The sequence below is a fragment of the Exophiala xenobiotica genome (genome assembly GCF_000835505.1).
Source record: "Exophiala xenobiotica strain CBS 118157 unplaced genomic scaffold supercont1.7, whole genome shotgun sequence".
In the NCBI taxonomy this organism is placed as follows: Eukaryota; Fungi; Ascomycota; class Eurotiomycetes; order Chaetothyriales; family Herpotrichiellaceae; genus Exophiala; species Exophiala xenobiotica.
The window spans coordinates 33,339-57,031 of NW_013562488.1; the positions used below are offsets into that span (position 1 = coordinate 33,339).

The 23,693-nt window shown below is 52.2% G+C and overlaps 9 protein-coding genes across 12 annotated transcripts; 5 read left to right on the forward strand and 4 right to left on the reverse strand.

Annotated features, from left to right (window-relative positions):
- Window positions 1–1,297: 1,297 nt before the first annotated feature.
- PV05_10698 lies at window positions 1,298–5,879 on the reverse strand. 2 transcript variants are annotated; one of them, XM_013454104.1, is made up of 7 exons: window positions 5,546–5,879; window positions 5,236–5,422; window positions 4,014–5,188; window positions 2,247–3,959; window positions 2,095–2,196; window positions 2,026–2,043; window positions 1,298–1,972 (listed from the first exon to the last, which is right to left on the reverse strand). In XM_013454104.1, exons 1-7 carry the CDS (start codon window positions 5,571–5,573, stop codon window positions 1,821–1,823), a joined length of 3,375 nt encoding a protein of 1,124 aa, XP_013309558.1. In that variant the 5' UTR covers window positions 5,574–5,879; the 3' UTR covers window positions 1,298–1,820. The 2 variants fall into 2 exon arrangements, with proteins under 2 accessions (XP_013309558.1, XP_013309559.1); XM_013454105.1 differs by having other exon boundaries at window positions 2,247–5,188.
- A 321-nt stretch (window positions 5,880–6,200) lies between these two features.
- PV05_10699 (uncharacterized protein) lies at window positions 6,201–8,868 on the reverse strand. Its single transcript, XM_013454106.1, has 5 exons — window positions 8,770–8,868; window positions 8,604–8,718; window positions 8,395–8,553; window positions 7,840–8,339; window positions 6,201–7,788 (listed from the first exon to the last, which is right to left on the reverse strand). The coding sequence occupies exons 1-5, from the start codon at window positions 8,790–8,792 to the stop codon at window positions 6,564–6,566; spliced, it is 2,022 nt and encodes a 673-aa protein (XP_013309560.1). The 5' UTR covers window positions 8,793–8,868; the 3' UTR covers window positions 6,201–6,563.
- A 344-nt stretch (window positions 8,869–9,212) lies between these two features.
- On the reverse strand, window positions 9,213–12,142 carry PV05_10700 (uncharacterized protein). Its single transcript, XM_013454107.1, has 3 exons — window positions 11,537–12,142; window positions 11,089–11,472; window positions 9,213–11,012 (listed from the first exon to the last, which is right to left on the reverse strand). The coding sequence occupies exons 1-3, from the start codon at window positions 12,116–12,118 to the stop codon at window positions 9,318–9,320; spliced, it is 2,661 nt and encodes an 886-aa protein (XP_013309561.1). The 5' UTR covers window positions 12,119–12,142; the 3' UTR covers window positions 9,213–9,317.
- A 217-nt stretch (window positions 12,143–12,359) lies between these two features.
- On the forward strand, window positions 12,360–13,498 carry PV05_10701 (uncharacterized protein). The gene is made up of 2 exons (XM_013454108.1): window positions 12,360–12,558; window positions 12,610–13,498. The coding sequence occupies exons 1-2, from the start codon at window positions 12,529–12,531 to the stop codon at window positions 13,426–13,428; spliced, it is 849 nt and encodes a 282-aa protein (XP_013309562.1). The 5' UTR covers window positions 12,360–12,528; the 3' UTR covers window positions 13,429–13,498.
- A 379-nt stretch (window positions 13,499–13,877) lies between these two features.
- PV05_10702 (uncharacterized protein) lies at window positions 13,878–15,401 on the forward strand. Its single transcript, XM_013454109.1, has one exon. The coding sequence runs from the start codon at window positions 13,931–13,933 to the stop codon at window positions 15,296–15,298; it is 1,368 nt and encodes a 455-aa protein (XP_013309563.1). The 5' UTR covers window positions 13,878–13,930; the 3' UTR covers window positions 15,299–15,401.
- Window positions 15,402–15,825: 424 nt separating this feature from the next.
- On the forward strand, window positions 15,826–17,048 carry PV05_10703. Of its 2 annotated transcripts, XM_013454110.1 has the most exons (3): window positions 15,826–15,890; window positions 15,959–16,344; window positions 16,406–17,048. In XM_013454110.1, exons 2-3 carry the CDS (start codon window positions 16,291–16,293, stop codon window positions 16,682–16,684), a joined length of 333 nt encoding a protein of 110 aa, XP_013309564.1. In that variant the 5' UTR covers window positions 15,826–15,890; window positions 15,959–16,290; the 3' UTR covers window positions 16,685–17,048. The 2 variants fall into 2 exon arrangements, with proteins under 2 accessions (XP_013309564.1, XP_013309565.1); XM_013454111.1 differs by having other exon boundaries at window positions 15,826–16,344.
- On the reverse strand, window positions 16,778–18,778 carry PV05_10704. 2 transcript variants are annotated; one of them, XM_013454112.1, is made up of 3 exons: window positions 18,564–18,778; window positions 17,285–18,504; window positions 16,778–17,231 (listed from the first exon to the last, which is right to left on the reverse strand). In XM_013454112.1, exons 2-3 carry the CDS (start codon window positions 18,168–18,170, stop codon window positions 16,885–16,887), a joined length of 1,233 nt encoding a protein of 410 aa, XP_013309566.1. In that variant the 5' UTR covers window positions 18,171–18,504; window positions 18,564–18,778; the 3' UTR covers window positions 16,778–16,884. The 2 variants fall into 2 exon arrangements, with proteins under 2 accessions (XP_013309566.1, XP_013309567.1); XM_013454113.1 differs by having other exon boundaries at window positions 17,285–18,778.
- Window positions 18,779–18,928: 150 nt separating this feature from the next.
- Window positions 18,929–20,826, forward strand: PV05_10705 (uncharacterized protein). Its single transcript, XM_013454114.1, has 4 exons — window positions 18,929–19,311; window positions 19,360–20,138; window positions 20,189–20,240; window positions 20,290–20,826. Exons 1-4 carry the CDS (start codon window positions 19,175–19,177, stop codon window positions 20,390–20,392), a joined length of 1,071 nt encoding a protein of 356 aa, XP_013309568.1. The 5' UTR covers window positions 18,929–19,174; the 3' UTR covers window positions 20,393–20,826.
- A 446-nt stretch (window positions 20,827–21,272) lies between these two features.
- PV05_10706 (uncharacterized protein) lies at window positions 21,273–23,340 on the forward strand. Its single transcript, XM_013454115.1, has 2 exons — window positions 21,273–21,965; window positions 22,017–23,340. The coding sequence occupies exons 1-2, from the start codon at window positions 21,569–21,571 to the stop codon at window positions 22,715–22,717; spliced, it is 1,098 nt and encodes a 365-aa protein (XP_013309569.1). The 5' UTR covers window positions 21,273–21,568; the 3' UTR covers window positions 22,718–23,340.
- Window positions 23,341–23,693: the final 353 nt, after the last annotated feature.

A 23,693-nucleotide genomic window follows, 5' to 3' on the forward strand; every position in this document is an offset into this window, starting at 1 on the left:
GTTTCCGCCATCCGTGGACCCTTTCCCCAATGGCGTCGCACTGGCGTCGCATTGCGGCCTTTACCCGAGGTACGCTTTTTCCCTGTCACCGAATCGAATCTTTTCGATATGCTACCGCTCCCCATAAAGGTGACGGAACACGCTCGAGTAGAGAGGGGGCTGTGTTCGCTTCATGCCCGTTGTCCAAAGGCTAGGATTCCAGAGCCAATCTTGTCCTTTATCGGATGTCGAAGTGCAGAACCCCTCGTGGCCGCTCACCTCGCCTATGTACTCGTAGCCTGCAGACGCCCAAGACCCATCAGGTGTGGACTCCGACTCGGAGATCCTACGCTGAAAGAACAAGGCCCAGGTGTCCTCACAGGCCAAGGTCTGTTGCTATCTGCAAGATGCCATATACTTCTCAGATTAGTGGCCAGTATGCCGTCATCTGCCACCCACAGGGTGCTCGTAGCAGGCGAGACGGCATCACTCATACACTCTCCTTATTGAACCAGCGAATGTATCATCAGTTGCCGCGATAAGGCTCTCTGGCGAGAGCATCTTCGATCTTCAAGCAGCACGGATCCGTGGGCGATCGGCCATGATCGGCCTCTGATTCGGTCCGACACCCTGGAGTGATAAGAGTATCAAGGCTTGTGCGGCAATGCTCTAGAACGGAGCATCGGAGTACATCTGCCAGGGGTTGACACTACTAGTAGTAGTAATTGTCCAAAGCATCGTGCCACGTACGGGCAGAGGCCAATCGAGATTCCTCCTTCAGGACATTGCGGTGGTTCTTAAGAACACGACGGAGTACGGAGTGATCCAAACCTCTACGCCAAGTGTACACGGCTCGCTGCCATGTCAGATTGTCGACACCCACACGCCAGAATATCGGGAGATTCCTAATTTCGCTGCTCCTTACTTGTGTGCACCGTTTGCCCTCTTGGTAACATTCAGCCACTATTTCGTGAAGCCTGGGCCAGTGCAGTATCACCTGGGCCAGTCAAGTCCAAAGTTGATACCGCGCGTTGGAATTTGCAGGGTCTGGCAGGGCGCGAAACTGCCCCGGTTCTGCATCTCGGGTGCAGCTTCAACTCTGGTCCATGCGGAACACCCAGACCAGGCCTAAGCAACGACGTTAAAGGCTAAATACATATTTTACCCCACAGATCCCGCATTTCTTTTCGCCTGATCAATTACCAGGTGCGCCAGGTCTGAAAGAGGGAGTCTTCCTAGCAGTATAAGTGCAGCCAAAACAGCGAGACGATCCTGTAAGATCGCAAGTATCACGGCCTTTTGGTCAAATCAATGCTGGCGGGAAAGCTATCGAGTACGCAACAAGAACGGCTGGAATTGTCATTTGCTTCTGCCCGTCTGGTTACTGAGAGAGTGCCGGAAGCACCCTTTCCTCCGCACGTGGGTCTGCGAGATCTTTCAGGGGTGCAGAACAGGCGCCCTGTCAGCGCCTGTCGTATGGAATACCCCAGGGCACGCCAGGGACCGTGGCCAGCCACCTCTTTCCACGTCCATGTCCAATGCGTGGCCAAACCCGCGATATTACCCCAAGGTCAGCTGCAACCAACCCCACTGAGCTCTGCAGTTGATTCCGGCTGCGTCGAGTGCCGGTTGTCGTCCTTTTGGGGCCATTTTCTATCTTCTCCTGCTGACATCCAACACGATACAGACAGCTGCTGGGAAATGCTTCCTTCTAGAAAGAGTCGATCCAGTACCCGGAGATGGAAATGTATTTTGGCGTCCGCTGTCGTAATTATCGTTGCCTCCAAACCATGGTCGCTAAAAACAAGTGCCGCCGGAACAGAAGGCGGTACAGCCAACTTCTAACAGTCCTCTTCAAGCCATACGTCGTCCCGTACTTCTTCGATGGTGATCCTCTTCTCTACATCTCGGTCCAACATCTTGCGGATAAGGTCCAGGCACTCTTGGGAGAACGGAAGATATGGGGCTCGTAAGGGGTGATCGAGGATTTCGTCTGCCGAAAGGTCAGTTTCCACAGATTTCAACATGTCTCACATGGCAAAATACCTAGGTTATAAAAAGGATCTAGGTAAAACTGTCAGTCATTTTAGGCACTTACAGTAGGCCATTACTCACTCTCTTTGTACGCAATTGTGTACAGCAGAATGCCCAAAGCCCAGACGTCCTGTTCCTTTCCGCCGTAGCTTTTCCCCTGTAGAACCTCTGGTGCAGCATAGTCTATTGTCCTTGTCAGCTTCGCGAGCACACTTCGTGCTGCAATCACTCACCTATAGTGCCAACAAAAACATCAAACGGCCCGTTCTTGATATAAGCAGCGCTGCCAAAGTCAATCAATTTGATGCGGCCCTCGCCATCCAGGACCACGTTTTCATCCTTGATGTCCCGATGGACCACCAACGCCTTGGTATGAAGGTGGTGAATAGCGTCAACGACCTGACGGAAGATGTTTTGGCTCTCTGCTTCAGTCATGTTCGTTCGCAGTTCAATATAATCGAACAAATCCATGCCCGGAATGCCATGGGGCAACATCTCGATATAGTAGTTCACGTCGTCTTCAAAGAAATCAATCATCTCCACGATATTCGGATGGCGCAGCCCGTCGCGTCGGAGGTAATCGAGGACGTGGATTTCCAAAGGCACGGTACCCAGTCGACGATCTCTAGTCCAAGTATCGACGAGGATCCGTTTCTTTGTCACGTATTTCAGCACCATCTTCCTGGCCTCTCCTCGTTTGTATCGAACGAGCTTGACTTGGCCATATGCACCGGACCCCATTTCCTCCAGAATGGTGAAGTCATTGATGGTCTTTTTATCATGAGGTATATATGGAGTATGAGGTGGCGGGTGCTCAAGCGGCTCATCCATGGTAATCGATCCTGTTTCGTCTGAGTCCTCAGGTGGGAGAGACAATTGCGAGCCGTCACCAGATGCTGTAGGCGGCGGAGACGGCAATGAGGGCGGCGGTTCAGGCTGAGAAGGTGGTGATAGAGGACGTGAATGAGGCTCAGGGTTGGCACTCGATCCCACCATTCCAGTCGAATGAATATTGCGCGAGTAAATGATCCAGACGGCGTAAACGAGCTCGGCCACCGCAGCACTCGACTCGGTTCGAACCTCATCTTCTTTCTCCTCAATGATAGCATCGTCAGACATTGGAAAGACAGACTCGCTGCGTACCACCCGCATCTGCACATCCACCATGATGTCCGACCCGTCATGATGCTTCGCTGGTAAACCACAAGGCCGGAGGAAAATGTTGGTAGGGTTTTCTTTCCCTTCGCGAAGTGCAAGGAGAGCTCGTGCTCGACGAAAACTGTGCTCCGGAATAACTATCCCATCGGCAAGTTGGAGACCGTCCTCGCTGGCCAAAATATTCAGCATGTCACCAAAGCCAGGTATTAGCACGGTGAAATCCAAGCCTTGCGGCTTCTCGTATCCAAACAATGCAGCAGCGAAAATGTTGTTGGAACTACTGATCTTGAGGTTACCCGGATTCAGGACCATAACCCCGGCGATGTGTGGCAAACTTGAGACCCGAAGCTGCCTTTCGGTAGGTGACTTCTCAATCGTCGTCGGCACATTGACGTAATCGACGGTTCGAGCAGTATAATAACCTGCATGGAGCTTGTCAAATGGATCAAGGGCCTCCAAAGGGAACTTGGGAAGGAGATCTTGAAGCGGAAGACCATCGAGCACAGATTGACCCCAGATGGCTTGCACACTCCCATGGGCATCTTTGACCTTGCCGAGGTGATCGATGTCCAAGTATGCAACGTCCTCAGCAATTTCTTCAACAACCCAGATGAGACCGCCACGCTTCTCCATCACCCAGAAACTTGCCGCGCCTTTGGTGCCGTCTCGTCTCTGAATGGGCACGATATCACCGCAGAGAAGTACGCCTCTCGATTTGGTAGGCGGGTGATTCATCGGCTTCGAGCGGCTATAGCCATCGGAGCTGTCCCCAGTCTTTGATCTTTTGTCTGAAGGTTTGTTAGCTCTAGAGGGAGCTTTACTAAGCAGTCTAGCTGTAATACCACTTCTGGACCCAACTAGCGACATGCTTGTACTTCCAGTCCCTTTCTTGGATGGAGTGGAGCGGATCTCTTCCACATGTTCTTCGTGTCGAGATAGCCTTGTTTCCAGCCAGTGTCTCCTTTCCTCCTGGATGATCCCGAGAATGCTCAGTGACCGGACTTCAGCTCGCTGAATTCCGAAAATAAGGCAAGCCAAATCGTTGGCAGCCAGAATGGTCCAAGGGGCATCTCCTTCAGTGCGGAAGACTGCTTGATGGGTTGGCGAAAATTTGCTGCTATGAGTATGCACATTCGATGGGTGCACGACTGCAGGTGTAGCAGGCATGGTGTTCCTGGAGACGGTGGCAGCATTTTGCGCGTGAGAACTTTCGTCGGTCGAATAAGGCTGTGCAAGTGCTTCGATGAGCTTCTGCTGCAGCGACACAGAATGCACGTCTGTATAGGTCCGCCTGAGGGCTGTTCGCCGTGGAGCACTCATGGAGTCAGCACGGGTCGGCGGTCTCCTCATCTCAAGGTCTGGCTCGCGGAGCAAGTCATCGTCGTCATCGCCCAACGAATACTTGCGCCGCGGACTGTGGTCCTGCGTATACGTGCTTTCGGCCTCCTTTTGTGCTTGTTCCAACTCTTGGCTAAAACTCTTCTCAAAAATGTTGCGTCCGTCATGGTGAGCTGGGCCTGTGATAGGCCCTGCGCCGATAGCTCGTACGTTGCTGTTGGTGGTATCGATCGGTATGATGTTGGCTTTTTTGAGCAAATCCATCATTCCCTGGACTTCAACATTGCCACTGACCCGCGCCTGAGCATCTGCAAGAGCTGGATTGGCAGCCCACTGAGACCGATCTCGCACGAAATCAACCGACTTTTGCAAGATGTTTTGTCTGCTGTGCAAAAACTCTTCCGATTGTCTGGCAAACGAGAACGAGTGCAGAGATTCTGAAGGAAACCGGTGCAGGTCTTCGATGACGGGAGAGGTTGGGCCGCTCTGCAAGTATCCGGTCGAAACAGACCGAGAGGATGAGCCCGAAATGGGCATCGTCTTGGAGTGGTGAAGGGGGGAGGGAAGGAAATCGCCATCTTCCAGTAGTAAGGTGGGAGTGCGTAGTGAAGGTCCTGGTCGTCTGATCCTTCGAAGGCCCGACTTTCCAAGTCCAAGGTCGTGGTCAATACGTGCAGCCCTGTCTCGGTCAGAGATCAACTGTGTATATCAGCATGTGAAACGCACCTCTTCAGATGGTTCATTTCCTGCGTCGTGCCCGCATCAAAAGAGAACCGCATCCGCGGGTTATAGGACGACGCATCGTTGCCGGCCGGCGGCAGATTTGAAGTACTCTTGTTCTTCGGGATTCGTAAAGGCTGGACGTCCAGTGTGCGTGACCTGAGGAGGGGTGATAAGGGCGGGGTGTTGTTTCCTATCCAGATGGTTAGACAACGCAATCGACGAGTGTAGAGCCAAAAAATTAATGCAAGCGCAAGGCCATGAAGCTAAGGCTTTGCTCTTGCCGACATGCCCAGCACAGAATGATCCTACATACCTTGGCTATTCTGTCCATCGCGGGTCATACTGGACGCACTCTTGAATGTGGGTGCGGCCGACTCGCCGGCCGGTACAGTGTAGTCGTCACGATGCTACCAGACAGAAATGCATCGTTCGGTAAACGCGGAGAATATCAGTTCGAAACGAGGGTTTCGCAAGGGAGGTGGAGATAGCTGCCACTGTGGACAAGAAGCACTGAGGTCGGTGACGGACAAACGGCTTCGGGCTGGAAGGCAAAGCGGTTGTGGCGAGCAAAAGTCAGTTAAGAAGCATGTCGATCGATGCATTCCGAGTGCGAGTTGGTGGGCTGTGACTCGCTTGACTCGTGTTCCCTGTCGGTGATTGAGTTTAGCCACAGTTAGCCAATCTGGTGGGAAGTTCGCGAGGCCCAAAATCCAATCAGGCTGCTAGGAGGCTTTGCACTTGGATTCACGATGCGGAGAGCTTCCAATCCTTGAGGCACGCTTGGGTACCTAGGTAGCCGTGGTAGCGAGGGTAGGTAAGGTAGGTATCTTTGAGCGCCATGCCTAGGTACCACGGCACACACGGGCATCACGGGCTTCTAAGATGGAGGACGACAGCATTTCCCGCCTAAGAATAACATTCTCAACATTAGGTACTACCTGAGGTAAATATGGCCCGCCAGCTCGCACGCCAGGATAAAAATCTCATTTAGGGACTCATCTCTCATCTGCCAAACACGATTTCTACATTCCCGTAAACAGCATTCCATAGAAGCCATCGAGATTCCCAACTACAACAGGGCTCTCAACGTACGTTGCCACCTTGGTACGGATTTTATCGTCCAACTCGCAATGTCTGTGGAAGCCATTTCATTGCGGCATTGGCGGGGGCCCTCTAGTGTACCGAATAAAAGCACTATCATGGAGTTTCTTTGAACCTGTGACAGAAGGTCAGTCGACGGACAGATCTTCTTCATGGGTTTCCGGGTCCTCGGTTGGCAGGGATAGACAGCCTTCATCAGTTAAAGGAGCTGGCCCTGACATCCTCGTCCGTCAGCCTGTTCGCCCGCTTTCAAGTTTGGTCAGCGTGAACCCATCATCCTCAGTCTCGGCTCCTTTGCGATCTTGCTGAGTATTCGCGTCTGTCGATGCCTGTGCCGGTCCGCCCTTTGACTCGCTGCCCCTCTTCTGCTCCGGTAACGCAGCGACAGAGCTCACAAAGCTTGAGCGATGCCTGTTCTCCCCGAGCATGAACGAGAACGAAGAGTCCATGAGCGACGGCCGCGACGGGACTTTGTTCGTCCGGTTATTGACCTTTTTCCTCGTCACTGGGACGGCGTCTTTCTTCGAGCTTTCTTCATCTCCTCCGATTGTCGGGATCTGTGCTGCGAGTGTTTCTGTTTGTTCTGGAGGAGACTTTGTCTCTGACATAGGGGTCTGTGCGTCCCGCGAATTCTCCTCCTTGGGGATGGGAATATCTGGATCGGATAGATAAACAGAAACGAACTGTATCTTGGCTAGCGAGATGTTGAGGTTTTGTTCAGCCTCCTCTGCACTCTCTTTGCTGGTCAATTTAACGGACCGTAAGGACTGAACGGCGTCTTCGAGCATCTTGGACAGGAGAGCATTCCGGTCTTGCAGCTCCTGGAGTCTGCTTTGAAGAATTACAGTTGCATCTTCGGGTTTGTCAAGATGACGGATATCACCACCGGCCTGGCGAGTGTTCGAAGTCTGATAATTGTTCATGTTGCGATGGATCTCGCCCACTGCGCTTCGCACGGTCTTCGAAACATTCCATCCCTCGGTGCGTCTTTGTAGACCACCCGCTACCTCTTGGAACAAGCCTTCCAGTTGTTTCTGAGAGGAGGCAAATCTCCCTGGTGAGCCACTAGGAGAATGTCGATGGCGCGGAGTCTGAGCTGCTCGGACTGCTGAAGAGCTATGGCTGCGGAACCCTTCGGGCTGCTTTGGTCGCCGGGCTGTGTAATGCTGAATGACAGTCGCCCCTGCCTCTGTGTTTCGGTTCCTGTCAAGAAATATTGCATCCTTCACCAGAGACCGAGGTTCTCCGGACGAATCAGGCAGTGCGTAATGAGTCAATGCAGTGATAGCAGTAGTGTAATCAGCGTCGATCAAAGACCAGCGAGATCTTAGCAGCATTGCGACGCAAGTCAAGTCGACAATATCCGGCCTCAAGTTCTCGGCGAAGAGGAGATCCCAGACACGAAGGACGTTCTGAAATTCGAATTCACGTCCGAACAAAAGTCTGATCCAGCGACTGCCATCCGTCAGTATGGCAGATGACCACCATTCTCTCCAGTTAACTCACATGGAATAAATTTGGGGTAGAATCCCGACGACGTGCAAATGAAGGGCCAATTCTGGATCGACAGCCGCAAGTATTTCGTCGTGGATCTTTCTGCTTCTTGCAATGATAGGTGACGAATCCTTGCCGTCGCCAGTCTCATAAAATACCTTCGCAGTCTGCATCACGGCGCAAAAGAGACTAAACGCGTCATGCTCGACATGCTTGTGGTCCAGCACTTCTTGCATAAAGTCGATACCCTCAACGTGCTGACTCGTGTCGGGAACGCAGGTGGGATCGACTGCATCTTGATGAACAACCCACAACATTGGAGCCAACAATTCGTGCATGCCTTGTCGATAGCCGACATCTGGGTTCAACTTTGCGTAGATGAACAAAATGTCCAACAGCCTCTTCTGCGTCGCAGGTTCTCGGAAGAAGTAGTTATCCTGCATGCATCGTGTTACGTCCTGGAAGATTTCTTCTCTGGATATCTCATCCTGCCGTAGCGTCGACCATGGAGACTTCACTTCGTCAGACGTCAGATTCGGGAACAGGTTGGTGAGTGGTAGAACATACGTTGTCGTCATCCGCAAGAGGATCTGCTGAAGAATGTAGGTCGTTTGGATGCTCGATAAAGCGTAGAAAATGGTTGCGCAGAGAGTTATATGCTGACCGAGACTCTGACAACTTCTTTGGCCAGGACCCTTGGCTTAGCGGGCCGTAGAGGAGGAATGCCTGGCACAATTGGTCAAAGGCAACGGCCGATCGCCCGAGAAGAAACCAACCTTCCAGCAGACTGATCGCAGTCCATCTTCGCAGGGGTCAAATCCTTCGTCGTCTCTCAATGCTTGCCGCAAGTCGACCCCAATCGAGGTTCCAAATAAAGAAGACCAGCGTCGCCTATCTTGGTAAGTCCATAGGAACAGTCTAGTGCATGGATATAAATCTTACTGGTTTTCCTCGAAGGTCCGCATGACCACAAAGGTTGCGACATCCGTGTGTCTAACTTCCTACGTCGAAGGTGATAGTAGGCCTCGTCTCAAGTTAGGGAAGTCGAGCCTTGCAGTTGTTGTTCGGATGCTTGGCATTATCAACGTCACGTGGTGTTCAACGTGGCCACTCGTGGCTTGAGCATTCGTCGGGCACACCTCAAGGAGAAGCTGCCACACAGACACTAGACAGCTCGGAAGGGTTGGCCTAATTTTGGTATATGCCCTTCGAGACCTCGGCGACCAGCATTACTCCTGAACGCCAAGGTTGGGAGTCTGAGACGATTGCGCCCCGGCATTCTTTTTACGGATCCTCATACCCCTGTCTTGAGTAGTCTTCTCACTTGTTGGGCAGGGGTCAGAGAGGTGTTCCCAGGTACTGGACAGGAATATTTCCTTCAGAACTTTTGCGATTATGGTCGACTGGGAGTATCACGCCTAGCCGTGTGCTACAAAGTTGAATAGCCTGTTGTTGGTTGCCCTTGTCAGCTGCCAGATCTCCAGATGGCTTTACAACCGGCCATTCCCATCATGGCTCGCATCGAACTCCATACTTTTGGCTGTTTCAACCCAATTATACCAGTTCATCTCGCCGTCCCACTCCATATTGGTATCCATAGATTCCATATCCAAATTTTCGAACACATCAGCTGAAAGATCGGCGTCAGGCCGCAGCCAGGGGAAGAGACCAGCTCCCATGGCGGCGGGATCGGACAGATCGGTGGTGGCCGTAGGTAAGAAATCGTATAACTGCTCATTATATCGCCCGAGTGCCAAGTCTCTGGGTGCTTCCGCCGTCATGGCTGAAGGAGCGCCTCTGAAATCGCTGCTTTCTAGGACTTGGCTGGGACGAGATCCACTGATCCCAATTTGCGTCTGCTCGAAGGACATACTGAAGCTCGAATCGCCAGGCACATTTGCAGGGTTGGACGCCGCCGTCTGCTGGTATTTGTAAGTTGTATGCGTCGACGGGTCGATATACTCTTCGTTAGAGGTTTGAGACAACTGTGTGCCGACTCCTAGCTCCCCTGGTACTGCCAAAGCCTGACGCCATCGGGCACAGAAGCCGTCGATGCTGGCTCCGCATGGAAATGACCCAGAGCTTGATGGTAGTTGTATTTTGCGGTCCTCCATCTCCAGCTTAGCGGCGGCCTGGGGATCTGAGCGTAGTCGTCTGAGTTCGGCATCGCGATGCTTACGAGCTTTGTCCATCAATCTTCGGAGCGGAACCCATATGCGCAAGTTCTTGTCTGTGGTCGTCTGGGCTGGGATCAACCAGGGGCTATGAAGCACGGCCCAAGCCCTCTCAACAGTAGGCGACCAAGAACGTCGAGAGACTTCGATCATGAGGTAAACAACAGCATGCCAATGGGTGTGGGTTTGGTAGACCCAGCGCCATTGCCGACATGCTTCTTCGGCATTGAGCGCATGATTGTACTCTGCGAGCTCGATTGCCGATAAAAGCAGCTTAGTCCTTATCTCATCCGAAATGTCTTCGCTCGGGGAGGTGAAGAGTACTGGGAAGAAAACGATGAGACTCAACTTTGCCATTACGAGCCGGGCAACGGTGACCGCCACCCAATAGGCAATGTTGCCCGACTCTGTTGTAAATTGCAAGTACTCCTGCTCAAGTTTCTGGTATATCTCGTTAACGAGGCGGCTTTGATCTTCCAAAGCTGCTATCCCACCCCTTGCAGTAAGGGCCATCATCTGCCTAGTAACATGGCTTATTGTCGCAGTGATGCGTCCAAAGGTCATATCCGTCACGCCGTAGCGCTCTTTGGGACTCTGTTTCGACTCGGGATCGATGTCCACATCGTTGATATTTGAGGGAATTTTTGTGTCAAAGCAGCCGTGTGTGATAACCAGGTCTGTCCCTTGATCCTCTGATGCTCTGGTGTCCAATAAGCACACACTCCACCAGACCCTTCGTCGCATCTCGACGTCAAAAGGTTTCATGTCTTCAAAATGTGTGCCATCGCGCTGCAGCCCAAGATACTGTGCCATTCTAATAACGAGGCCAGTCATCATCCATACGAATCTGGGGCTGTCGTGGCGGCGAGCGAGGAGGAGAAAAATGGTGAAGGCCTGAACTAGAATTAGGTTAGGGGCATTGAGGAAATCGGCTTTTGCAAGCGCGTGCTCCAGGCCAAGGCGGTATTTGAGACTGAGATCGGTTTTGGAGGAGCCAAAGTTGATCAGAACCTGCGCGAGAACATATCAGTACAGTTCTCAATCTTGTCTGGTGAAAAAATCGGCGTTAGGACCAAACGAAACTCACATCGTCTTCTTCCATGGAGATTATAGCGGCGTAATAGATCGAGAACATCAAGGCTTCATGCGATGGTGAGAGACGTGTCATGCCGCTGCCACGCGACTCGCGGGCTATCTTGGTAACGGAGGGAATATGGACGAGCCGAATAAAGAAATTCACATTCTCCAAGAACACATCGAAGAGGAAGGGGACCTGCGACGGCAGTGGCCGGAATTCGAGGATGCTGGGAGCCGAAGGGCTCAAGTTGTGTCGAAACAGGAACGCATGCCGTTTAGAGGGTGTCCGCTCAAGTTCCTGGTTGGACGACGTTTTTCCGGGAGATGCCTCATCTTCTGAAGTGTCTGACCTTTCTCCTGCTAGGTTTCGAGTATCCATCTCCAGTCCATCAAGCTGCAGCGAAAGTCAGCGAGCCGCCCAGTCAGGATGATGGCGTGACCACAATAGGCCGACTTACCTCGTCAGCGACCCGTGACCAGAAACCACTACTCACATATCGGCTGTGGCTGGCGTCCTGAATGACCATCCGGCCAAATTGCTTGTGCGCACTGCTCACGTCTACGGCGGATGGAGAGTGCCTTCGGTATCCGGCGTCACGGTCCTGGGAGGAGCTCCCAGGAGAGTTGCCTCCAGATGACGCATCACCGGCCGAGCTAGACGCTGCACGTGCCCGTTCCAGCTGGTCTTTCAAATCCTTGACCAGATTCTCGAGACTCCGCAGTCTGTCCATGACCTTTTCAACGCCCTGATCGGCGTCCTGTAGTGCTGGAACGTTTGATGCTGTGGAATTGTTTGCGAGGCGCTCGAAACGACGAGCCCATCTCGGTGCGCGGTCGGTCGATGGGAAGACACAGGCGATATTGGCGCGACGGCAGTTCGAACATGGTGCTTGCTTGTCACAGCGAACTTTGCGACTGCGGCATAGAACGCAGCTCCGCAACTTTGGCATCAGCGTAGGTGCTAACAATGGAGACTTCGCATTCTTCTCGGGCATCGAGGACGTGTCCATTGATTCTGACTCTGCAGCCACCTGCGACATTCTGTAATCAGTGTCTCCGTAAAGCGGTACCATTACTCTAGCCAGGTTGTGATGAAGCGGACGCTCGTCTCGTATTCGGCTTTCTGCGCCAAGCTAGCTTACTTCAGCGACACTAAGAAGCTTAGTAACAATATTCCGGCCCCGAGTCGAACGCGAGAACATGGCGAGACGAGCGACGGGAGGCCCTACAGACGAGGTGACTGTCGTATACAAAAATGCATATGGTGCAGCGCCCACGGCCGCCAGATTTGGGACATTCCATGCCTCTTGCTCCAATTCGATCCTTTCCAGGGGTTTGGCCTTCGTCAAGCAGAATTTCGGTATATTGAACTGCCCTACTCCCTACCCTGCCTTTTTTGAGCGGACACCTCGCAAAGCGGAGTCTGGTTTGTATAGCTCCCAACTCCACGATGGATAAGTCATGCGAGGAGTGCATCAAGGTGCGACGTGATCCAAATCGATTCACAGACCATACTGAATGCATCTGGTAGGGCACCATCCACAAAGGCCAACCCCAGGGCAAGGAAGAGGTGATTCACGGCCTGAACACCTACGTGATCGGCAACCGAACCAACCCTCGGGGTATCATAGTAATTTATTCGGACATCTTCGGTCTCCCACTGCCCAACAACAAACTGATCGCGGACGCGTATGCCAAAAGCGGTGAATGGCTGGTTTACCTACCAGACTTCCTCAAGGGAGATCCCGTGCCGCTCAAGAAAATTGATCTCCTGATTCCTGTTGATGCCACAAAGCAGTCGACACTTGCGAAATATACAGGCCTTCTTGCTATGATGCCATCATTTGTGTTGTGGATGGGAAGACATAAGCAGGGGCCTACCAACCAGGTCTGTATGGACTTCTTGCGGGCATTAAGACGCAAGACCCCCAGAAGCCAGAAAATCGGGATGGTTGGATTCTGTTGGGGCGGAAAATATGCAATTCGAGCCGGACTTGAGGGCAACATGATTGAGATCGATGGGGAGAAGGTGCCCCTTGTAGATGCGGTAGTGGCCATGCATCCAAGTCATGTGGCCTTGCCGGACGATGTTGAAGGCCTGGTCGTTCCTGTTAGCTTTGGATGGGGATTGAAGGATGAGGGTGTCAATATCGAGCAAAAGGGTAAGGTGGAGGAGATCCACGCGAGAATCAAGAAAGCGGGAAGGAAGCTGCCGGTGATGGAGCACAGAATCTATAAGCCTGGACGACATGGCTTCGCAGTGAGAGGCAATCCAGATGATCCGCAGGAGAGGGCGTGCCTGGAGGAGTCAATGAAGCAGGGTATGGACTGGTTTGCGCGGTGGCTCTGAGCGATCTTTTTCGGGGCCCAGAGCGAGTTTGCGGATTGTGGTGTAATAATTGACGTGATCTTAGCAATTCATGGTTTCACCACTGGCGCTGAGACGTATCCTCCGCTAAACATACTCTGTATGCGGTAATATGGAATGTTGTGTCCGCAAAGCCGACGGACCGACTCGAAACAGCTTGAGAAGACTGTGGTCGACGCGCCTCGTACGATTCGGGTCTTCGTAGCAACCTACAAGAGGAGCATACTTCTGGGTTCCAATAACGTGGCATGGATAAGATAAGAAGATCGAGAAACACAGTCCTTTTCAGTAAGCTTTGTCACGTTTGCCGGAAATGTAGATTTTTGGAGTGTACTCCGTACGAGATACAAAATCTCTCTCCTTGGCAAAAATAGTATTCCGCTGTGCCACGTCAATCTCCGTTGACCGTCCACCGTCTCAAGGTCCTTTCTGTTGAATCTCTTTCCTCATACTATAGACTATGCTATCATGACCTTCTCCGAACATGTCCGCCGACCTGTATGCTGCCTTCATGGCAGCAGATGATGATCAGTACAAGTCAGGGGGTGTGACCAAATCAATCGCCGGGAATGCCAGTGAAGCCTCTTCTAGCCGCGACCCGAAAGGTCCACAAGGGTCTTCACAGACATGGGACCCTCCGTCCAGAGTCAGTCCTCAAGCAGAAGCAACGTCTCTTTGGAGAAGAGATGCCAATGGAAGTGACGTCCTATTCGATGCCGAAGAATTAGTCAATGACGACGAGTTTGGCGATTTTGAGACGGTGAGCACCCCAAGGGCGAACGTGTCCGTGAATCATGGCGTTAGCGAGGGCAGCAGCAGCAGCAACACCGACATTACCAGTTCAAGAGAGCTCGTCCATGATCTTCTGGACCCCGACAACGTTGACGTGCCGCCCTCGACTGGGTCCTTAGCCCTCTTCCCTCATATCGAAGAATTGAGGGTTTTCGACGAGAGACGACAACCGGAATCTACGGCACAAGCCAAAGCAAATAAACTCGAATCAGCATGGGAAGAAGACTGGGAAGACTTGGAACGTATGCAATGCCACGAAAGTCTACAACGAGGCCCAAATGACTCCAGGGAACGTGATACACAACCGGTTCGGCCTCAAACCACACCCACCGACGAAGACGAATGGGAAGCCTTCGAGGATGGTAAGCTCGACCGTCCAGCGCAACAGATTTCTCCAAAGCCTCCACCTACCACCCTGACCAGGCCTCAACACAAGTCACAGCCAGCGAACGCCGCACCTGCATTTGAGCGACCGACAAACGTCCCTCCGCCATCCTCACTGCTTCAATTGCTTTCTGCGGTCTTCGAGGAAATCCAACAGCACAATGCCGCCGACAAGCCATCAAAGCCAGACTTGGCAGCGAAGGTTCTTGTTGTGTTCCGGACAGCCAGTCGACTTGTAGCTGGACGATCTCTTCGGTGGAAGCGTGACACTCTCCTGTCTCAGAGCATGAGAATAGGCCAAGCGGGAAAGAGCGGAGGCATGAAATTGACATCAATCAACAAAAGTGAAAATGCAAAGGAGGAGCGAGACGCTGAAGAAATGATTCGCGACTGGATGACCCACGTTCATGAGTATAACAGCATCATAGCACAAGCTGGTTTACAGCCTCACCGGATGAAGATCTCTTCATCTCCAAGCTTGAAGACCTTCAAATATTCGGGCACGTCTGAATCGTCGAGACAGTGCGCTTTGTGCGGGCTGAAAAGAACCGAAAGGTTAGTTGATGTCGATGTAGACATGGACGATATCTTCGGAGAATTCTGGACTGAACACTGGGGTCACAAGGATTGCTATGACTTTTGGTATTCGTACAAAGGCTTACTCGGTCAGCGATGAAGAATACAGACCGTCTATACCTACGTATCCTGGTTCTTTGCAAAATCATCAGGTCCTGTGTCAGGTACCCTACCGGTACCTTTCTGCAATTGAGCCATCTCCTTGCCTTATGCTCCTGTTGCCCCTCACTTTGCGATAACAGTCCATCCACCCAGCTCCCCAGCCATCAGGATGCGCCGGAGTTCATCCGCTATCGATAGCCTGCTGACATTTGGAATGATGGCAATGGCATCGCCCCCCAGACGACCTCAGTTGTTCTGCTATGGATTCATGGTCGAAGCAGCCCGGGACTCTGCTAACGCTAACTTTGAATTTGTAAGTCAGTGGAATAGCATTATGAATGGAACATCACGTTACAGCGAAACTGGCCCATCTTGTTCCGCAACTATTCCACAGGGTCAATTCAGGGTGTAGGTGTGGGACTCGGGGAATGATGGCACCAAGAAGGCAGCTCGGCAGCCACCCACCCACCCTACATTTAAGGTAGCTTGGTAGTGACCCCCAGCGCTCCAGCCCTTTGAAGCCGACGATCATTCTGCCTGACGAACTGGCTAACTCCGTTCCTCTTCCACGCCCAACGACCACTTTATAGGTATTCACGGTGACCGTGCTACATCTTGTGCCTTAGTTCGAAGTTTAATCATTTGTCTACTGCACCAGGCTTCATTCAACTTGGTCTTACGACCACCCTTCTCGGCCGAGCGATCGAACGTCAGTTGACCACCACACCAAGCCAACCATCTTCCGACCACAGCGGTTGCTGCCTCCTACCTCTGCTGAACGACATCCTCTGCCTTCGGAACCAGGGTGCACAACGAATTGAGACCTGGATTTGATAGAAAACATAGAGTCAAGAGCAGCGTCAAGAGCAGGTTCCCTACCAGATCTCTTGATCTTTCCTACCGAGAGACGACTGCGCCTTCAGGCTTAGGCGGGGAACTTCCAGTCTCCCGCTATCGACAGCCTGAGAGCCAGAACGTCGACACGGCAGGATGGGTCTTGCATACAATGTCTACCTGAACTCCGCTAAAATCTTTGGTTGTAAGGTACGACTTCTCAATGTGCTATCGTCCGAGAGGACAGTGGCTGACGAACATCGCTCTGCAGCATTGTAAAACGCACTTGGCCGATTTTGACGACATCATCTCGCGTAACTTTCGAGGTCAACATGGCAAAGCATTTCTCTTTTCAACCGTCGTCAACATTAAACAGGCAGAAGCGATGGAGAGAAATATGACCACGGGCAGGCACATTGTGAGGGACATCAAGTGCAAGCAGTGCGATGAGACGGTTGGCTGGAAGTATGACAAAGCATATGAGGCCAGCGAGAAGTACAAGGAAGGCAAGTTCATCTTGGAATCGGAGTTGCTGTGTACGGTGACATAGCAAAGTTCTGCTGCAAGACACTTTCAAGCATTCCTTGTCGCGAGCGGGTTTTGGTATGGTTTCGAGGATATGGGAACTGGGAATTGGACGAATGGGCATTGTTTTGGAGATATCGTGAATGACATCTCATAGATATTCATGGCAGTCTTATTGAAGCCGGGGGCCCGCCTTGCGTCCCACCACCAAATCGTCCTTCGAGCTCATGGTACAGTTTCTACTGAGATCTCGGGTAGATCAAGAACTGGAGCAGCCTCGATAATGGCATAGCCACCGACATCTGCCTTCCAGATATAGACTACCTCCAAACCTGCAGCTGTCAGAATGTCTTGCCATTGCCTCTCGTCTCTCTCCATGCCACAAAACGACATCATCAGAATATCGAAGAGCGCTTCGCGTTGACCGCAGCCAGTAGCTGGGAGCACGAATTCATGGATCAGGATCCTCGAGTAAGTCGGTGTACATGCATCTCGTAGATGTTTCAGTATGGACACGCACTGTTCGTCCGTCCAGTCATGCAGGCAATGTCGGATATAATAGAACTTGGCTCCTACCGCAGTTTCAGCAATAGCCTTCAAAGGGGCAATCTAGGAGTCTTCCTACCTTTGACCGGTTGTGGCTCAAAGAAATCATGCGTCATAGCCTCAAAGCTCTTTACCTCTGGGCTGACAAGTGCTACGACGGGTGCAACGTCCTGCACCACGAATCGACCCGGTAGGCCCGGATTCTGCTGGAGGATTGCTTTGAGCACATGGCCGACACCCCCGCCAACGTCGACCATGGTCACAGCAGTGTCGTCATTGGACAGGTTGACAACATACTCTCCAAACGGAAACTCAGGATACATCTCTGGGGGGAGGTCTTCTTGGGCTGACATGGCCGAAGCGAACTGTGTCCTCATCTCTTCGTTCTCAGTCATCATCTCGAACATGTCCTTGCCCCAGAGCCGGACAGCTGCATTCTCTGAGCGGTCCACTGGACTTCGAAACCCGTTTGACTCCAGTATGGACGGAACCATCCTATTCTCGGCATGCATGATGTTGAAGCTGGCTTTGATGAAATCTCTGGCTTGGGGTTCCCGGAGCTTTTCTGACTGTGTTGTACTTGCGAAAGTGTCTCGGCTCAACTGCTCGAATATGTGAAAAGCGCCGAGGCAACGCAGAATCCGAAGCAGCAAGATGGCATCTGCTCCAGTCTTTTGGGCAAGAGCGCTAAGATCGGTCTCCTCATGGATCAGGTTGAACAGATCTAGCTGAATCGCCACGTAAAGCGCAGTGTTTAGGATTGGTGCCAGACTCAGTCTCAGTACGCGGTCGCCGGGTGCGAGCATGAGTTCGGCGATTTTCGATGAGATGTTGAATATCTCTTGTCCCAGTTTCGCCCGCCCGTGTCTGTCTTTGTGTCGGTCGACAATTGCCGCTTCGTACTCGTCAATGTGTTGATTCAGGAAGCTGCGTAGAGATTTAAGAGTCTCCAGATTGTCTGCCATGATGCCCGATCTTCACCCGGAGCTCTGTCGAACAGTTCGAGATAGGGTTGGATACTTGTAAAGTCGTGAGCCGTCAAAACTCGAGGTAACCAGACTCGCGGCAAGTATTTGTACTCGCTTCTCGCCATCGATGGTCAGCCTGAGAAGCGAATCTCCCAGGGTTGCCATAATCTCGCTGACGGTCAGATGCTGTGACGACACATCAAGCCTACGCTGAAGTGTGGAACAGGCATTTTTAGGCCCCCGGCCTGCTTTACGACGACTTTGGTCGCAAGGCTGTCATCACGGACCATGGGAGGTGAGGCGTGCTTACTTCAGAAGCAGCTCAAAGACGCTAATAGTCCCGTGACTACTCAGCAAAAGAACAATGGAATGAGATAGGCGAGGAGGTACCATGTGTCGACCCTACACAATACCCTTCAGATCCCGCCTCTCGCTGGCTCTCGAATGAATACACTCATCGAGCCAGGCTGCTGACATGATCTTGGTGGCTTACTCATGCCCCGCTACCTTCCTGTTGCGCATCAAAAACGACAGCGACGGATGTCCGTATTCGTGCTGAATGCATTGTTTGTGATGAAGGTCGGCCGTAGCAACATTGACGCCATGGGGACTGGCACTGGTCATTGAATACCTTTATGCACCTTATTCGATGCCGTCCGATCGATCCCGAAGAGTGGAGAAGGACGGAGACGAAAGTGTTTTTCGGAGCAACCCATTGCATTTTCGATGACGAGTGACAGCCTTTCCACCACAGAGGAGCTTCACAGACGTAACCCCCGCAAAGGCAGATCGCGATTCAGATTGACGTGCGGTCATCTAGAAGGATATATCTTCCATAGCTAGGTAGTACCAGAGATACTTCTCGCACCACCACCACCACCAGCAATCGCTCGAATTCAAGGCCGTTTTGTGCAGATAGGTGCAGGGTTCGGGACCAGATCATCCTCAATCAAGCTCGGTCTGTGCACTCGTATTGTCTACCGGCCAAGGTCAACATCATCATGGCAACGAAAGACACCATGCGTGCAGTTGTGTTCAAAGGCAAACTGCATATCGAAGTGGAGGAGAGACCTGTACCTAAGATCCAAGATCCAAAAGACATCATTGTTAAGGTCAGATATACGGCGCTCTGTGGAAGGTAGGCAATCAAATCATGCACACATTCTCAAATGCTAACCTTCACAAGCGAGCTCCATGTGTACCGCGGACATCAACCGTCGGACACGGGGTTCATTATGGGTCATGAATTCACAGGCGAAGTGATCGAGACTGGATCCGACGTCAAATCAATCAAGAAAGGAGACAAGATAGTCGCCCCGTTCACTCTCAGCTGTGGTGAATGCTTTTACTGTAAAGGAGGGTTCTCTTCTCGCTGTGAAAAGTGCAAATTGTTCGGATCCCCCGCCCTTGATGGAGGCCAGGCTGAATATTGCCGGATTCCTCTCGCCGACAGCACGGTTGTCAAAGCGCCCCCAAACATTGCCGAGGACAAACTCGTCTTGATGGCGGACATCTTCCCAACGGGATATTTTGCGGCAGCCAATGCCTTTCGCGGGTTCGATGAAGCAACGATACGTCAAAGTGTCGTGCTTTTGATCGGATGTGGACCCGTGGGGCTGTGTGCTTTGGTGAACGCCCTCGAATACAAGCCACGAGCATTGTTAGCCGTCGACGGCGTGGAATCTCGATTAGAACTAGCAAAGAAGCTTGGTGCCGAGCCGTGGAATTACCAGACAAATATGGAAGGGTTGAAGAAGAGAGTCCTTGAGCTCACAGATGGCCGTGGAGCGGACACGGCCATCGAAATTGTCGGTCACAGTGATGCACTGAAGATGGGATTCGAGCTTTTGAGGCCCTGGGGTAACATATCGAGCGTGGGCGTTCACAACGCTGAGATCCCTTGGACTGGAAATCAAGCATACGGTAAAAACTTGAGAATCCAGATGGGAAGATGCCCTGTCCGAAGTAAGGGAGATCCTTTGCTTGCTGAAACTTCAAGTTGACACGAATTGTAGGCCTTTTCGAGCCGGCGTTGGACATGCTGGCCAAGGAGCAGGACAAGCTTGAGTAAGCACCTTTGGGATCCTTTGTTTCCATCTTGCTAACCAGGTGACAGTTTCATGACAGATTGCATTAAACCATTGTCGGAGGCAGTCAAGTGGTACGATGAGTTCAACAATATGCGCGTGCAAAAGGTGGTCTTTGAGGCGGACAAATAGAAGGGCGAAAGTGTTCAGCTCGAAGTTTCGCTGAACCGAATTGGCGACGGCCTGCTGTATCAGTGAGCTTCCCAATGATATGCCCTCGAATGAGCCTATTCTCGGTCTGCTCAAAGATTCCTTATCAGAGGTCATAGTTGACGTTACCGACGTGTTTCAAGTTGGCCTCGTCAAGTTTTCAGGTGTCCTTTGCCCCGGAACATATGCAGCCTTAATGGAAACGTCGAGGATGGCATAATGACCTGCCTCGGAGATACGTGGCGGGAGTCAAGATCCGGGCTGCATGGTCCCGATCGATATTTGGTCACATCCGAGAAAAGAAGCAGCGGAGTTCTCAGTGTCATTAGTGGCTTCTCATTCTGGATTCGAGTTCTTCATACGGCTCTCGGCGCCTTTCTAAGGAACAATGGGGTATGTACAGCCTCATTCTTTGCGACTTTAAGACGTATTCCCTCGAGGCATGTCTCATGATCAGTACATCTTCGTTCGTCCACGGAATCCTCGCGTTGGTTCTTCCGTGAGATAGGAGGAAGTCTGCGCCGAGCAGACCTAGTTTTGCGGAGTATACGTCGACGATCAAGAGTTTGGAGTTTGCTTCAAATCGATGCCCAAGGCAACAGCTTCCGCCATAGCGTGCGCGGTTCCGGTGTTTCTGAGTCGAGGCTTGAGGACCAGACCTCGAGGTGAAGGCCGCCAAGAGGTGTTGCAAGACGCAAGCACGGGCACCCTTGAAGCCAGAAAGGACTGGCGTGGGTGCTGGTCGCTTTGCGCGCCTGCCACTGGCCACTACTAAAGGAGTGGAGCCAAGAACCTGCAAGTCAAGTGTGAATAAAACTCCCTGCCTCCAAACAAACCCAGCATTTTCGTTTGTTTCCAACGACGTCGAAGATCCTGCACTCTCCTCCTCTCGTCTCAACACAACCTCATTCCTTCCCACTCTCCCGCCTTTCTCATCCCTCTTCTTCTCGACCTCTACGCTACCTTCATCCTCTACTCACGGGGACACTCCAAGTCTTGTCCGCTCCTCCCTCACTGCACCTGCAATACACCTCCGTCCTGCAACCATCTTCGCTACCGCACATTTGATCGAGATCGCCCGCCTTGCTCGCCATCCAAGCTTCTCTCGAAATCAGCAAGATCGTCTCCTTCCTTTAGCTTCATCTCACCTTCCTCAAAATGGCTTCCGCCGATTCCCCCGTTGCGAACCATGTCGATGACGCCGCTGCTCTGAACGATTCCTTGAATCAGCTCAATCTCGGCGACAGAGAGAATGAGCCTCCAAAGACCGAAGAAGAATATGCGCAGTCACAACTGACCCTTCGAGCCATTGTCTCAACCAAGGAAGCTGGCGTTATCATTGGCAAACAAGGAAAGAATGTGGCTGATCTACGAGAAGAAACCGGTGTCAAAGCTGGTGTCAGCAAGGTCGTGCAGGGCGTTCACGATCGTGTCCTGACTGTTACTGGCCCTCTTTCTGGCATCGCAAAGGCATACTCTCTTGTCGCAAAAGGTCTCCTGGAGGGTGCGCCCCAAATGGGCATGGGAGGGGTGATCCAGAACAATGGTACTCATCGTACGTATTTGCAAGATCCTCCATTTTCGAATCTCGCTAACAGCATTTCAGCCATCCGCCTCTTGATCTCCCACAACCAGATGGGTACCATCATCGGACGGCAAGGTCTGAAGATCAAGCACATCCAAGACGTTTCCGGAGTCCGCATGGTTGCTCAAAAAGAAATGTTGCCCCAGTCCACCGAGCGCATCGTCGAAGTGCAAGGTACCCCTGAGGGCATTGACAAAGCCGTTTGGGAAATCGGAAAATGTCTCGTCGACGACTGGCAACGTGGCACCGGGACTGTGCTGTACAACCCTGCTGTTCGCGTGCAAGTTGGTTCGGGTCCTCTTCCTCCAGCTGTTGGTGGTGGAGGAATGCCGGGTGCTGCCTTCAGCAGCGGTCGCTCCTACAATCGCACCGGCAACGGCGCCGACTTTAGCGAAGCACGGACCTACAACCGTAGCAATGATGCACCACGAGGTGGCGGTATTCCCATGGTCACCGAAGATGGTGAAGAAGTCCAAACCCAGAACATCAGCATTCCCGCCGATATGGTCGGCTGCATCATTGGGCGAGGCGGATCCAAAATCAGCGAAATCCGGAAGACCTCAGGAGCCAGAATCTCAATTGCAAAGGCACCTCATGACGAGACTGGTGAACGTATGTTCACCATCATGGGAAGTGCTACCGCGAACGAGAGAGCTCTATATCTCCTCTACGAGAACTTGGAAGCCGAGAAGGGACGCCGACAACAAGTGTCTTCGGAATGAAGCACGGAACCATCCATCCTTCAAGTCAGGCTGCTCTTCTCTGGTTCAACATCACGCCTCTAACCCCCGAGACACCACATTCCTTCGAATCCCATTGTTTCCTCAATCAACCGACCCGATGATCACAACCCCGCGAAAAAGCATAAGGCATTGTTTGCTCTTTGGCGTCCGACCGATAGACGGTATGTTGCGCAAAGCGACCTGACGAAGCTATGATACCTTTTTCTTTACGTCTCGCTCGGAACGCGAGTTGATGAATGATGACATGAGCTTGTATGCAACGACCTTGATCCTTCCTTAATGCAGACCCGACAACCCAACCAGGACCTGACCGATCTCTCAATCCCATCCTCGTCCCGAACCGCAAGACACAAACTTCCTCTCTTTCCATCCGCCAGGAGCCTCAAAATCCCTGTCGAGGTGAACTCCGCCTTTCCAGGAATGTGCTAAGCCAGACGGCGGTGGCAAACAAGAAACGTAGATTCGCCATGGCTTGTCTGTGGGCACGACGGTGGCATACCTAGATAGTACACAGTCGACCGCTACTGGCTGAGAAGTAGGCCACCATACCAGAGGACAAGCGGACCTCTCCTAGTCAAAATGAAATACTCATTCAAAGTCGGTCCTCAGAACGTACAATATGCAGAGCTTGCATGAACCCTGGACCCATGTACCACGTTCGTGTCCTCCGTAAGCCATTCCGGAAGCCAAGGGCTCCATTCGGCTGCAGGTCACTTAGCCCCGGCATTAGACAAGTGTCCCCTCCCCTGCCCACTTGTCAAGGGCTTGTCACCGCATGTTTGCTGGATGTGACAGGTGGAGGACGGTCAGGTCAGTATGTGAGTGGCAGCAAACGGGCGGTATGTGAAGCTCCAAAAGTCAGACCCTGTCACACTGGGTTTCACCGTCATAGGCTCCTCGTGCTGATGCCCAAGCTGTTGATGGCCTGCCGCCTCCGCTTCAGGCCTGCCTGGCC

Excerpts from the sequence above, each read along its gene's own strand:
- PV05_10700 (XM_013454107.1), bottom strand. The coding sequence starts at position 12,118 with ATGTCGCAGGTGGCTGCAGAGTCAGAATCAATGGACACGTCCTCGATG. Across the intron at positions 11,473-11,536 it reads GGTCACGGGTCGCTGACGAG|CTTGATGGACTGGAGATGGA; the intron begins GTAAGTCGGCCT and ends CTTTCGCTGCAG. Across the intron at positions 11,013-11,088 it reads TCTCCATGGAAGAAGACGAT|GTTCTGATCAACTTTGGCTC; the intron begins GTGAGTTTCGTT and ends GTTCTCGCGCAG.
- PV05_10702 (XM_013454109.1), top strand. The coding sequence starts at position 13,931 with ATGTCCGCCGACCTGTATGCTGCCTTCATGGCAGCAGATGATGATCAG.
- PV05_10701 (XM_013454108.1), top strand. The coding sequence starts at position 12,529 with ATGGATAAGTCATGCGAGGAGTGCATCAAG. Across the intron at positions 12,559-12,609 it reads CATGCGAGGAGTGCATCAAG|GGCACCATCCACAAAGGCCA; the intron begins GTGCGACGTGAT and ends TGCATCTGGTAG.
- PV05_10699 (XM_013454106.1), bottom strand. The coding sequence starts at position 8,792 with ATGCGGACCTTCGAGGAAAACCA. Across the intron at positions 8,554-8,603 it reads TGCGATCAGTCTGCTGGAAG|GCATTCCTCCTCTACGGCCC; the intron begins GTTGGTTTCTTC and ends CAATTGTGCCAG. Across the intron at positions 7,789-7,839 it reads CTACCCCAAATTTATTCCAT|TCGCTGGATCAGACTTTTGT; the intron begins GTGAGTTAACTG and ends GACGGATGGCAG.
- PV05_10706 (XM_013454115.1), top strand. The coding sequence starts at position 21,569 with ATGGCTTCCGCCGATTCCCCCGTTGCGAACCATGTCGATGACGCCGCT. Across the intron at positions 21,966-22,016 it reads CCAGAACAATGGTACTCATC|CCATCCGCCTCTTGATCTCC; the intron begins GTACGTATTTGC and ends ACAGCATTTCAG.
- PV05_10705 (XM_013454114.1), top strand. The coding sequence starts at position 19,175 with ATGGCAACGAAAGACACCATGCGTGCAGTTGTGTTCAAAGGCAAACTG. Across the intron at positions 19,312-19,359 it reads TATACGGCGCTCTGTGGAAG|CGAGCTCCATGTGTACCGCG; the intron begins GTAGGCAATCAA and ends AACCTTCACAAG. Across the intron at positions 20,241-20,289 it reads AAGGAGCAGGACAAGCTTGA|TTTCATGACAGATTGCATTA; the intron begins GTAAGCACCTTT and ends ACCAGGTGACAG.
- PV05_10698 (XM_013454105.1), bottom strand. The coding sequence starts at position 5,573 with ATGACCCGCGATGGACAGAATAGCCAAG. Across the intron at positions 5,189-5,235 it reads GAAATGAACCATCTGAAGAG|GGCTGCACGTATTGACCACG; the intron begins GTGCGTTTCACA and ends TGACCGAGACAG. Across the intron at positions 2,197-2,246 it reads TGTTTTTGTTGGCACTATAG|ACTATGCTGCACCAGAGGTT; the intron begins GTGAGTGATTGC and ends CAAGGACAATAG.
- PV05_10704 (XM_013454112.1), bottom strand. The coding sequence starts at position 18,170 with ATGGCAGACAATCTGGAGACTCTTAAATCTCTACGCAGCTTCCTGAAT. Across the intron at positions 17,232-17,284 it reads TGAGCCACAACCGGTCAAAG|GAGCCAAGTTCTATTATATC; the intron begins GTAGGAAGACTC and ends AAACTGCGGTAG.
- PV05_10703 (XM_013454111.1), top strand. The coding sequence starts at position 16,291 with ATGGGTCTTGCATACAATGTCTACCTGAACTCCGCTAAAATCTTTGGT. Across the intron at positions 16,345-16,405 it reads CTAAAATCTTTGGTTGTAAG|CATTGTAAAACGCACTTGGC; the intron begins GTACGACTTCTC and ends ATCGCTCTGCAG.